Source organism: Triturus cristatus, chromosome 4_1 (genome assembly GCF_964204655.1).
Source record: "Triturus cristatus chromosome 4_1, aTriCri1.1, whole genome shotgun sequence".
Taxonomy (NCBI): domain Eukaryota; kingdom Metazoa; phylum Chordata; class Amphibia; order Caudata; family Salamandridae; genus Triturus; species Triturus cristatus.
Window position 1 is genome coordinate 801,772,629 of NC_140585.1, and position 12,687 is coordinate 801,785,315.

Consider the following 12,687-nt stretch of genomic DNA (forward strand, 5'->3'; position numbering starts at 1 on the left):
CGGAAGTATCACCTAAGGGGAGGGGCATGGTGTAGTGCATGAGGGCCACTGAAGCGACAGTTGTGCTGCACTGTCCTTGTGGCTCATTTTTATAGTGCAGCAGTGAAGGTGTTAAATCTGAATAGGGTGCCTATACCTGTAAGCGGTCGAAAAGATGTGTGTATGGGGAATGTATTGAGTAGAAAAATATTTTGTGCACTTGGAATGTGAGCTGGAGATGATTTTTGATCCTGTTTCTAAGGAGCTCTCATTACACCCGAGTTTTCTGGTATGACGAGTGAGGTTTTTCAGACCCAAGGGGTCATGGGCCTGCAGTGGTGGACAGAGAGGGGTGTATGGATGGAACTGTCCTTTCCAGAAACTTTACTGTGATGGAAAGACACGGGTCCCAGCCATGCTGTGGCACCGTAGCTTGATGCCGCTAATCATACCAGTCTTGCAGAAAGATTTTGATGCAATGGAGGGCTGTAATGCACACGTGGAACAGACCGAGATATAGAAGTGACCTCATTTGCCTGAGCATTGCAGCGCTCTATTCCCTCGCTGTTCCCTTGCACCGCTGTACAGCAGCCGGTCTTACTGGATTGTACCCATATCAGAAAGCGCAATGTCTCACCAGGACCTAGAAGAGCCAACACCAGAAGGTATGCTCCACCGTCACAACAATGCTTACATTTCACTTGCATTGAATTTGCCTACTGCATGGGCACGATATTACAGCCGGTTGGACTAAAAAAGAACCGCCAGCCAATTGTAAGATTCGTCAGCCAATGAAATAACCAGAAAACATAACAGGTGCAGCTTTTTTGAGTACTTCATCCTCACACTGGCGAGCGGGTTCTGCACCCGGGTGGAATGCCTTTAGCAGTGAAACGCCTCACCTATTACATGTGCTCTCTAATTGTCTATGCCTGCCCTCATTTTTGGGGCCTAGCTTTCGATGCCACAAAAGGCATTTGCTCATGCAGACCCTTCTGTACTGTAATGGAAACACAAGGCTGAGTTATTCAGTGAACTGAGGCCAGAACCAAATAAGGGTGCTGCAGACATAAGCCACACATAGGGTCCCTGTATAAATACTCCTCTAAATAGGAGAGATGAACGCGTATTCATTTATGATTGGTTTTTCCTTTTGAATTGGTTGGATTTGTGAGTTCCTCTCTGCAATTAGGAACATCCCAGCTCGCGTCCCCTGTGGACCTCCTGAGACCCTGTCATCTGTTAGGCTGCCACTGTCAATTCTCTCAAATTAATTTTCTCTCCGCCTGCTTAATCTGCAGGCAAATGAGGGCGAGGCGGCGCGCGCGCAGACCTGACCGCTCGCGAGAAGCCACGCGGTGGGTAATGACTGCGCGCGGGCCCAGCTGCTCGCGGTGCTTCACGGGTGACGGGAGCACAATTAAGTGAAATGTGGCGCAAAGAAAACCCTAAAACGTGTTCTGCTAAAAACCTTTAGGTAATTGCAGTCAGGCCTTGCAGATTTTTTAAAATTGTGTTTCACCTGTCAAAAGGTTTCTTAACTTTTTGCATAACCGAAATCAAAATACCTCGAGCTCTGATGGCCGTATGCCTTTTCTGATGTCCCATACGTGTAAAGTCATTAGCGCCTTGAAGAGGGCTAGTGAGACGCTTCTGAGTTGGGAGCATTTATGCGAGTCTTTTTAGATCGAAATGTTTTTTTTTTATATATATATAAAAATGTGCTCGGCCGCCGGTGGCGTGTAGGCGCATCCAGGCGCGGCATAGAATGCGGCGGTGCCCCCGCTGGGCTGTTCATTAAGTTCACAGTGTGCCGCCTGCTCTTCGCTCTCAGGCTGTGCGCCGTATCAACAGCCCGCAGTTATTTTACACAAAGACTGTGGGGAAATATCCGCAAATGCATTTTCGTTCTATTAAACGCCGAGTATCTCGAGGTGTCAGCAGCCTGCACGGTAAGAAAACAGTTCACTGTTCATTTGGGAACAAACACTGTATTTTTTGCTACGTTGTTTTAGACGCTTTACTGGAACTTTCCTAACGAGAACTATTTAAAAGAATTGTGTCACGCCATAAATACATAATTTATTAAATAGTATTCCGAAAACCGATAGGGATTCAGTTTTCATGAACAATTTATGACAGATTTATGACGTTAATAGTCTTGGCAGACCCCCACCCCCCTTCCTCCCCAAAGTCTGACATACTGCAGCCATATTTGTACAGATGGGACGCCATCTACGGAAATTAATCACCAAGAGATGGGCAAGGCCGCTCCCTGCTTGAAATTCCAGTTGAGCAGTAACAAATGGTTTCTGAAGACCCAGCAGCTGGCATATGCGTTTTTAACATCTACCGAACTGGTTGCGTGACCACTCAGTTTAATTCCAGTTGCCCTTGGAGGATATCTCTGGTGTTGGTTTCATTTTGTTTTGATATTTACTAAAAATAATTTAATAAATAGAATTTGTGGGTTTTTTTTTCCCCTCTCGACATATATAGCTCAGTGCCACCAGGGTTAATAATACTCCTCACCTTCACATCCATACTGGTGGTTTTAGGTAAAGTAAGTCCATGTGCCGTGTTGTGACAGCATCAGACGTCCTACGGTGGTAGCTTGAAGAGCTTGTTGATGCTTGTGCCCAAAGGTGACTTTGATCTCCCCCGGCCTGCGCATTCAGAAGTAGTCTTATCGACTTGCAACCTACAAGGTGTGTAGCGCTATCAGGCCATCACCTTGAATATTACAGATAGGTACCCATGGACTGCACGTTTCATTTGCAGAAGAATAAAGTTCCCGGCCATTCATGATGTAAAGGGGTCATAGGGTAGAACAGTTTGTTGCTGCCCCCCTTCCCTGAATGTCCTACTGCTGTGTGTCATACACGGCCGAGCCAAGGTTGATGTCTTTTGTTAAAACCGAACCAGAGCAGTGCCACGTGCGCTTCCTTCAAACCTGAACACACTTCACAATATTTCATTATAACAGTGTGTTCGTTCAGACCAAAACACAACACACCCTAAAGCAAACACATCAGGCCAAAGGCGGGCAGGGTTGGTGGTGGAACTGCAGAAAAAAATGAAAGGCGGGGAGACCATGTGTTATGCCGCTGTGTTACACCGAGGCGAGAGCTTTGAGACTAAAAACAGAAGTTTAGCATTGACACCCAGTGGAGTCTGTCATCCTGGTCACCGAGTGACAGATGATCCCTCTGGTAAAACACACAACTGATCAGACCCCTTTCCATCCTACTGTACCCTCCTCGTGCACAGCCCCTCTTTAATAGTCACAGTCTAAAAAGCTGGCTGAGTTCTTGCCACCTTCATACCGCCATCCTTGTAATACCACATTTTAGAAATTGCTTGTTAACTCCACTTTCTACCTCCTGCATCCAGATCTTGCAAAATAAATTGCATGCCGTTCTGCTACATGCTCTAACTTTGCCCATGCCCAAACCCACCCCATTAAAAATAACATGCGTCCGGATATAGTTCTTCCATCTCTTCCCGGCACATTTGCATCTTAAATAAATAAACGCTCTTAGCCGTTTCTGTCCATCTCTTTTTTTACACACCCTCTAACACTGCTAGCATGTGTTTGGATCTCCCTCACCGCTCCCAAAATTGCTCACACCTAAAGGGACAAAAAAAAGCCTGTGCTTTCCTGGAGCGACATCTATGATGGCGCACATTCTTTGACAAGGAACATGTTGCCGACATTACCTTCTACTGCAGAGATAAGCCATCTAGAGACATCTGTTGACTGACCACATATGTCTTCCATAACTGTAATCGTATTGTGGAATTTACTGCAAGGAGACATGTGTACCACTCTATAAAACCATTAAATGCATATAAAAGAGAGGCAAATTCCCTCTCTCGCATCCCGCCTTCTACATGCTGTCCATCAAATTTCAGCTCTCCCCGGCAAGCTTCTCTTCTTCTTTGGATGTCCGGCCCACATCATATCACCTCTTCACCCAATAATACCAGTCCTCGTAAAGTCCTCTGCTCTTCCTCACCAATGCGCCCTTTGTTGCACACGGACTCTCTCCATCCAGTGGTGCAAGGCCTAACACTGCCTGCCTAGACACCCTGCGTTCTTTCGCCATAATAAAGGGCATTATAGGGCCTAAGGGACAAAATATTTAATTCATTCATGGTAAGGAGGTCGTACCTGAGGATAATTTTTCATAATTGTCTGGCATGACGTAATTTCTTTAAATGGTATTTTAGGAACTTCCTCATGTTTGTAAAATGATAATATTCAGCCAGCTATGCAATATTAGGGGATTCATTTGCAGCTCTGTGTAAACTTTAATGGGCATCTCACAACTAAAACATTCGTAACTTTTCATTCCTATTTTCACAACTATTCCTAATATGTTTGTATGCATTCTATGACTATGCTGCTTAACATAGTATGGATATTATATATGAATTTTAATTATATTAAAAAAATGTTCACGTTTAAGTAACCTAACCTTTTTCTTCCATGAGGCCTTAGAAAAAATATTATTTGGACCCAATTTTTCAATTTAATGCTAACTACAACAAGAGTTAGGCCACAAACTCTCAAGTATACATGCACTTTTTAAAATAATATTTTAAACATTCAGCACACAGAGGAAACAACAGTATGCATGTATACTTTTCAGGATTATTTACACATTAAAAACATCATTTTTGGAAGAGAAGAACAGATGTTCCCACCACCTCATGCGTGAGAAGTGATGAGTGTCTAAACTAACTTTACCTTTATATGAATTTTGTCAATTCATTTGTACACAAATACATACATTTATTTACTGTCCTAACGGTCTCATTGCTGCACCAGGAATTATAAATTTTAGTTTGTTGTATTTGTGCTTGTTTCTTTGTTAACAGTTACTCTGAAAAGGGGAGAGGATATGCAATGTTTTCTCATACGTTGATACAGAAGGGTCTTTCGGCTCAGCCTCTCCTGCGTTTGCACACCGTGCTTGCTTTGATGTCAAGGATGCACATAGTAATGAAAAGAGAAGACTATAGGCCTTATTTATAATCGGGAAGATAGCAGACATCTGCCAAAATGTGGTGGGTGCCCAATTTGCCATATTTTTTTAATATTAAATATATTTTATTTGATTGATATTTATTTTTCTTGAAACAAAATACAAAGATTTCCAGAAAAGACTATTACATAGTTGTAGGTTAACTACAGCACTAATCGGAACATTGTTGAAAATAGGAGTAAGAGACGCATATGCAATAGTGTAATCTAATATCTAGGATACTTCACTGGAAATACAACGATAACATAGAAAAAGAGGGAGTGATAGAGATAGAGAAGTAAAGAGATATATAAAGCCTGGTGACTGCTTGAGTATCTGGTATGAACTTCTGGGTCAGTTGGTAGCAGGTCGCGGAATGTAAAGGGTTGTTATGTTATGTTAAAAGCACTTTTATAGCGCACAGCTGCCCCAGCCAAGGGGCGTCCCGGCGCTTAAAGAAAGGTCCCAACACAACAAAGCTATACAGAGGCAGAAGCGCGCAGATCAAAATACTAGAGTGAGGAAGGAAACCAATGCGATTTGATGGCCCTCCTAAACTTCAGAAGCTCGTGGTAGGGGAGAAGGGATAGCGTGGACTAGAATTGCTTTCATCTGGATAATGGTATCGGAGCGGGGGTTGATTTTTGTAAATATAAGTTGAGGGTAGACCAGAGACACCTTGAAGATTCCTGTAGAAGTCTTCGTTAAATCGGATATCATCTGCACGCCTTAGAAATCAGAACCATTCACACCATTTGTGACAGGAGAAATGCTTATAGTCTTTTCAATCACAGAGGATAGTTTTGATCCCCAAAACAATTAGCAGATCAAAAGGAAAAGGTCATTGGCGTCTAAAGATGGTGGTCATCCTCCATATTAAGAGTACATTGATGTAAATGGTACGTTAAATACAGTTTATGGTGAATCCACGAAAGTCCTGCTAAGCTGAGCTCTAAATAAGGCCACGTGTCATGAATATGGTTTGCACGCACTGGGGAATTGACCATATCTTTTCGGATGGAGTGTGCTGCCTGGACAGACATGTTGGATATTTCTGGACTGCCCTTGCAGGAGTGCATTATACTAAATGGGGGCACGGAATGAAAATTGCAGTATGACAACCCGATTGGGCCAGCTGTGTGAGCACATTGTGTTTTTGTTCTGGAAGAGAAAATCTTGTCTTGTGAAGATCTGATTGGTGTAAACTCCTAACATAAGAGAACTTGGCCTGAAAACAGCAGGCTCCAGCTCGCTAAAAATAGCTGCTCTTTCCACAGCCTCTTAGAAGAGCCCCTTCAAGATATCACACCTTGTTTTTCTGAGATTTGCCTTTTGTATCACAAGCACGGTGAATCTCTGTTTCAGCTCCCCTAGGGCATCCTTTGTTAATGTAACACGTCTGACACCGTCAAAGGAAAATATATCACTAATTGTATGTGTCGGGGAGGCTTTGTCGGGGGTGGGAATTTATTCTCCCAGAATTGGATGCCTTTCTTTTAAACTTCACCTTGCTGCTTTCCAGGAGAATTCCCTTGAAGCCAGATATGGTGATTGCAGTTTTTTCACATCTGCAACACCTGTTCTCACATGATTCTCTTCCACCAACCCCTTCAGTCTGTCCCTGCTGTTGTTTTACTTTAACTGGCACCCCGAAAACTCCAGTGGCTTTCCCTCCTTACCACTATGCGTGTGAAATGACTCTTCAATATCTTGTTCAGCTGGAGCAGACTTCTCTCTTTGGAATTCTCCACAGGTCAACATGAGATGTTGAGACACTTTGCTTCAGTTCTGCAAAAAGTTTCACAAGTACCTTGTTAAACTTTAGCCAAACTTGTCTCTTACGCCCTTTGACTACTCTTCTGGCCCTCCTCTATTCCTACGTACTTTTTATTTGTCCAGTGCTTAATTGGTGCCAGTGGGTAAAGGTGGTGGGCACCAGTGCTCATTTTTGCAAGCTGGAACTTAGTTTTCATTATCAGACTATGACCTACAGCAAGAGAGATAAAGACAGAGAGGGGAGACAGATGTAATATGCGAAAGGTAGGAAAACACCAACAAGGGAGAAAGAGTCTAGCATGCCCCCTCTGCTTCTTTTCTCACCACCTTATGTAACTCTAAACCTACCGCCCTGCTGCACAGCTTATGTTTGTCGCAGTACCTCACCTGACCCCTCCTGTCTTCCTTCCATAAGCCCCCCGGTACTTTTCCGTCTTTTTATTTTGCCTTGGTTTCCTCTGTTTTTATGCTTGTCTCGCCATTTCTGTACATTGATTTTTAGCAGGTACTCTAATCGACATACGTTTCTGGTCTGAATACTATTCGTGGGAGTTCTCTGCATGAGATGTTCCGCATCTCAATTGTTGTTAATATATATAGCACTCTGACATATTTTGGTAGAGTACCTCTTTAAAACAAGCATTGGCGAAGCCAATAGGACAGGACTAGAAAGGTATTGACTTTGTCAATGTTTGTAGTCATGCTTTACAGGAGTGAGGTTCCTGTGCAGCATGGCTGAAATTTGAACATAAAAGCGCTATAACACAGCCAGTGTTGGCCTCGTCATAGCGCTTATTTTTATTACGGATGGTGATGTGGGAGGCAACACGTAGGGAGGGGGAAGAAACAGAGGGCGGAGGGTGTGGGGAATAAACGTGCTATAACAGCTTTCATAGTTATGTTTTTAGGTCTCGCCTGACCCAGCGCATGCGCTGGTCTGGGGAGACATTTTTTGAGGGCTCCAAAAAGTGCTACCAGGCCAGCCTAGACCTACAGTGCATGTGCGCGGGCGCACGCGTCGCGCTTTACCGCGCTTACTTTCACTTTCACGGCCGCTTTGATGTTCTCCGTGAGGCTTCAATAGATTGCAGCAGCTAAAACAAGCATTGGCATAGCCAATAGGCCTCGCTTTTGGGACCTTATAAGTGTTTAGTTATGCAACTGTTGCATGGCTAAACACTTATAAGGTCCCAAAGGCGAGACTTATTGGCTATGCCAATGCTTGTTTAGTTATGGCGTATGGGGTCCAAAAGGGACAACGGAGGGATTGGTCAGGACAACACGGACAGCAGAAGCAGGGGGGAGGACAAGTGGGGGGGGGCAAACCAACATGGACAATGAGTAGAGGGAGGGAGGGAGGGTTGTGGCAAGCCAACAAGGACAACAAATGGTGGGTGGAAGGGATTGGGGGCAAGTCAATGTAGACAACGAACAAAGGAAGAGAGGGTGGGGACAAAGCAACACAGACAACGAATAGAGGTACGGATGGAGGGTGTGGGCAAGCTAGCATGGATACCGAATAGATGAAAGGAAGGAAGGAGGGAGGTGGCAAGTCACCACAACAACAGATGGCATGCAAATGGACAGGGGCTAAACACAGACTGGGAGACAAGGGAGCCCGCTGAAAAAGACATACTCTGGTAGAGTGAGTAAAGCTAAAGAAAAAAGTTGCACCTAAAATATGAACAGTGGAAGGACATATGTAATGCAACCATGCTCCAGTCGAGGGACAAACACACAAACAGGAAGGGAGCCTACTTAGGCTAACCAATAAGAAGCAAGCAAATGAGTGATAATGAAACCAAGCAATGGTAATTAATGGGTAGTCTCTAAGCCAAAAGACAGAAAAACAAAAGATGTCGAAGTGAGAGCGCATGTGCTGTTTAGGTGAAACCTAAAAATGTGGGTTAAATAAATATGACATTATGGTTCTTAATGTAAAATGCAACCTGCTGCAATTACACACTTTTCGTACTTCTTTTCTAACATCTTTATTATTCAAGTCCTACTTTCTTCTGTCACTCCACTGGCGCTATATGAAATTATTTATATGTGAAAACAGTACTCGGGCTCTGAATATGTGAAGGCAGGTGATTATATGCCAGATAACGTTTGGTCTGGTCCTGTGGTGTGCCAACATTCCACTGTCACCGGCACACCAATTCACCACATAGTCTTGGTGAATGTGTGTTAAAAAACAAATGTAAAATAACATTGCATTTCAAACCCCGTCACTTAGTACCAGAGTGGTCGCTATTGCCTCTCGTCGGCACTACGTTTCTGATTGTTAATGATACTGCCAACTTAATTTTTTTTACGGTTTCAACATGAAGTAAAGTATTGAATCACAAGTTCCTACAGTTACCACATTTCTCCATATCACATTGAGCAGGGAAAGGTAGGTGCTGTTTTCAAATGGGAACTCATGAGGTAGAAGTAATACCAATAAACCTTGTAAAATAAAGTAGGCAGGTATTGCTAAACACTGAGACCCGCAGGGTTTAGCTACCAATGGGGCAGTGGCTCCGGGGCCCAGAGGGGGCCCGTTGACACCTGATTAAGGGGGAAGCATCCTTTACCATGCAGTAAAAACCACACCGTGCTTTTAAAACGTGATCACTACTTCGATTGCAATGTTACCACACGTTCCTTTAGCACGCAATTTGTTACGGCAACTTGCTTTGGGGAACGCGCAGTAGGACTTGTGTTGGATTTTAAGTCCAGCACTCCCCTGCTGATATACAGACTGGAGTTGGAATTGTAAATTATACTATTCCAAAGACCAGCGCTTCCTTAAAGCAAGTCGTTATAACAACTTGTGTCTAAAGGAGCACGTGGTAACAATGCAATCGTTGTTTAGATTGCATTGTTATGGCATGCAAGGTTTAGGCATGTGTGGTTCTGTCATACAACCGATTAAGGCAGTGTTTTACTACATAACCTTCAGTTGGGGAGTTTTTCATAGCTGACACTGGGGACCACCTCATCCTTGCTGCACTGCTGGAGTCCAGAAGAAATGGCAGACGCATGGAGAGACTATAGGTGGGAAAGACGAATCTTATTCAGTGGGAAAGCATAGAAATGTGCTGGGGAAGAGGTGTTTGAAGCGTGGTAATGACCTATGCTCTTTTCATCCATCCCGGAAAGACTCCCTTGATATGATTTTGCTTGTAGACAAAATAAATCTGTGCAACGAACGCCTTCTAAACACACATGCAAAAATGTTAGTCTGACTCAATGGCATTACTATAGTATAAAATCTTTAAGGTGTTTATGTGCATTGAAGAATGGTTTAAAATATGTTCCCTAGGATGGTTGTACTTTGGAAAAACGTGGTAGGTACAAAATGAAATACAACAAGCATTGGCATAGCCAATAGGTCTCGCCTTTGGGACCTTATAAGCGTTTAGCCATGCAACAGTTGCATAACTAAATACTTATAAGGTCCCAAAAGCGAGACCTATTGGCTATGCAAAGCGGCCGTGCGGCCGCGAAAGTGAAAGTGATCACGATCAAACATCAAAGTGGCCGTGCGGCCGCGAAACCGAAAGTAATGGCGGTAAAGCGCGGCGCGTGCGCCCGCACACATGCACTGTGGCTCTAGGCTGGCCTGGTAGCACTTTTTGGAGCCCTCTCAATAAGTCTCGCCAGACCAGCGCATGCACTGGGTCAGGCGAGACCTAAAAATGAAGTTTAATGGGTAGCATTTTATGTGTTCTGTTGATACTTGCAAACAGCTCAAATTAAGCAGCATGGTGTTGTCTTGTCGCCACAATTTCTCAATAATGGAAGTCCCAAAAATGGCTATCCATTAAAAATATTATACATATGTCTGGGACAGAGGGAATGGGTTTTTCTGCAGAAGGACTTCAAGCAGATGGCCTTTTACATAAACTTCAAGCTTGCAAACAAATCACTTCACTTCCACCACAAAAGTTTATTAAGCTCGGTATTTTTCTGGTTCCAAGAAGACAGCGTCTCATTGTGATCCAACGATTCATGAGATAGAATATTCTGGGCCCGCTGTAGAGATGAAATATGGGGCACCTGACACCCAAAACCAAATTGGCAGCCATGCAATATAATGGCACCTTTTAACACACAGCTAAACACTCCAGAGAGCAGTGACATGCACAATGTGACAGGTTGACTCTCCCAGTTGTGGGTTCCAGGGAAAGGATCTAATTCCCTTAGTTGCATATTCCAGGCTGGGTTTACTACAGTATCGCATGGTCTGATCCGCTAGAGCCCTGTTGCCTTATCCCCCACAAAAGGGGTTTGGAAAATGCTTGCAATACGTCTAACCACTGGCAATCCCTCGGGTAGCATTCCAAGCCATCGTTCTTTGTCTACCATACCACCTAAGATTAGGCCCAGCCATCTGCAAGTCTGCTTGACCCTGTTCCAAAAGGAACAGTGGAGCCTGAACTGCCAAGCCAGGTCTTCTCTGAAACAGAACACAAGCACCCCAAAACTGGTTTTGCACAGTTTGGGTCTCATCAGTGGTTCCAGTGGCACAGTGAGCATGAGACCCACATCTGTGCCTACCCGTGGCCTCTTAGGGTGGACTGTTCTCACGAGACTGATGAGAATATTGCTGGGTCCCACATGACGCGGCATGGTGGGTGAAAAATAATGTATTGGGATGAGGCCCAAGTGAGTGGCTGCGATTCATTCAAGCATTCCACCTGTCACCTGGTATTTGCTGTTACCATCTCCGGCAGTTTGCCGCATGTAAACTTCCAAATTATTTTGCACAATAAAACTTTGGGCAATGAATTACTTTACAATACACTGTATGATCACGCACTTGTAAAAATTATTCAGTTGCACATATTGCCTCTTTCAGAGATCCGCGCGCAGGTGGTGGAGCAGCAGAAATGCCTGGAGCAGCAGACGGAGATGAGGGTGCAGCTCCTACAGGACTTACAGGATTTCTTCCGGAAAAAGGCCGAGATTGAGACCGAGTACTCCCGGAATCTGGAAAAGCTTGCGGAACGGTTCATGGCCAAAACTAGAAGCACAAAGGACCATCAGCAGTACAAGTAAGCAGTTCTCCGTCACAACCGGTCTGTTGTTTTCTTCCCCAGTGAATGCCGCTTCCCCTTTAAGAGATGCTTTGCCGCGATCAGAGGAGGACTTTGCTGAGCAGGTAAACATTTGCCAGGGATGCCGCGTGACTCAGGGGAGGAGAATGATGAGAGCTGTGCCAGCAGGTGAGGTCTTTGAACTTGTCAACACATTGTGGTTGCTCAGCCCGTGTGTAAACAAGCACTGGTAGGCTGGAAAAAAAGCTGCATCTATGTCAAAGTGTTTTTGTTCCTTCCCTTTGTTTTCTTTGAGTATGCCTGATACCTAACCAGATGTTTGCTCCCTGTCTGGGTTGGTCTCTCACACCCTAAGCCGTGTTTGACATGCAAAACCAACTGCTCTCTGTGCACATTTATTTGTTAATATGCACTAAAATAACAGGATACAAGCAGCCATTCGCTTCTTTTTATTGGTAAACACAGCCACCCGTGACTTTTATTGTTCACCTTATTTGCAGACATGCACTGCTCAGTTAGATTTGCGTGCAGAGCGTCTTTGGGCCCTTACAGAAATATGTGCTGACCCTCCCCAGGCAGAGAGCCAGGAAAGGCTCTCCCATGGGAGAGACGGAACCTGTAGCCAAGAGCTGAAACACAAACAAGCAGAGGCAAGAAGGAAACGCTTACAACTTGCAGACTCACTTAAAGAATGCGCTCAAGGAATCCACAGCAAGGTAGACTACTGTCATGTGATTGACATGTGACTGGGCCACCAGCAAGCCAAGACCTCCCAAGAGACATCCTCTCCTCCCTGTATATTTATTAAAACTATTAAATGGATTGTTGCCGATCATAGGGGCGAAATAATCGAA

The 12,687-nt window shown here is 44.3% G+C and overlaps 1 protein-coding gene across 1 annotated transcript in view; it reads left to right on the forward strand.

The window, feature by feature from the left end:
* Positions 1 to 12,687, forward strand: part of SRGAP1 (SLIT-ROBO Rho GTPase activating protein 1) — a 497,889-nt gene that overhangs the window by 200,160 nt on the left and 285,042 nt on the right. The window contains exon 2 of the mRNA XM_085653404.1: positions 11,635 to 11,830. Within this exon, the coding sequence (XP_085509530.1) occupies positions 11,635 to 11,830 (196 nt within the window). The remainder of the gene's footprint in view (positions 1 to 11,634; positions 11,831 to 12,687) is intronic.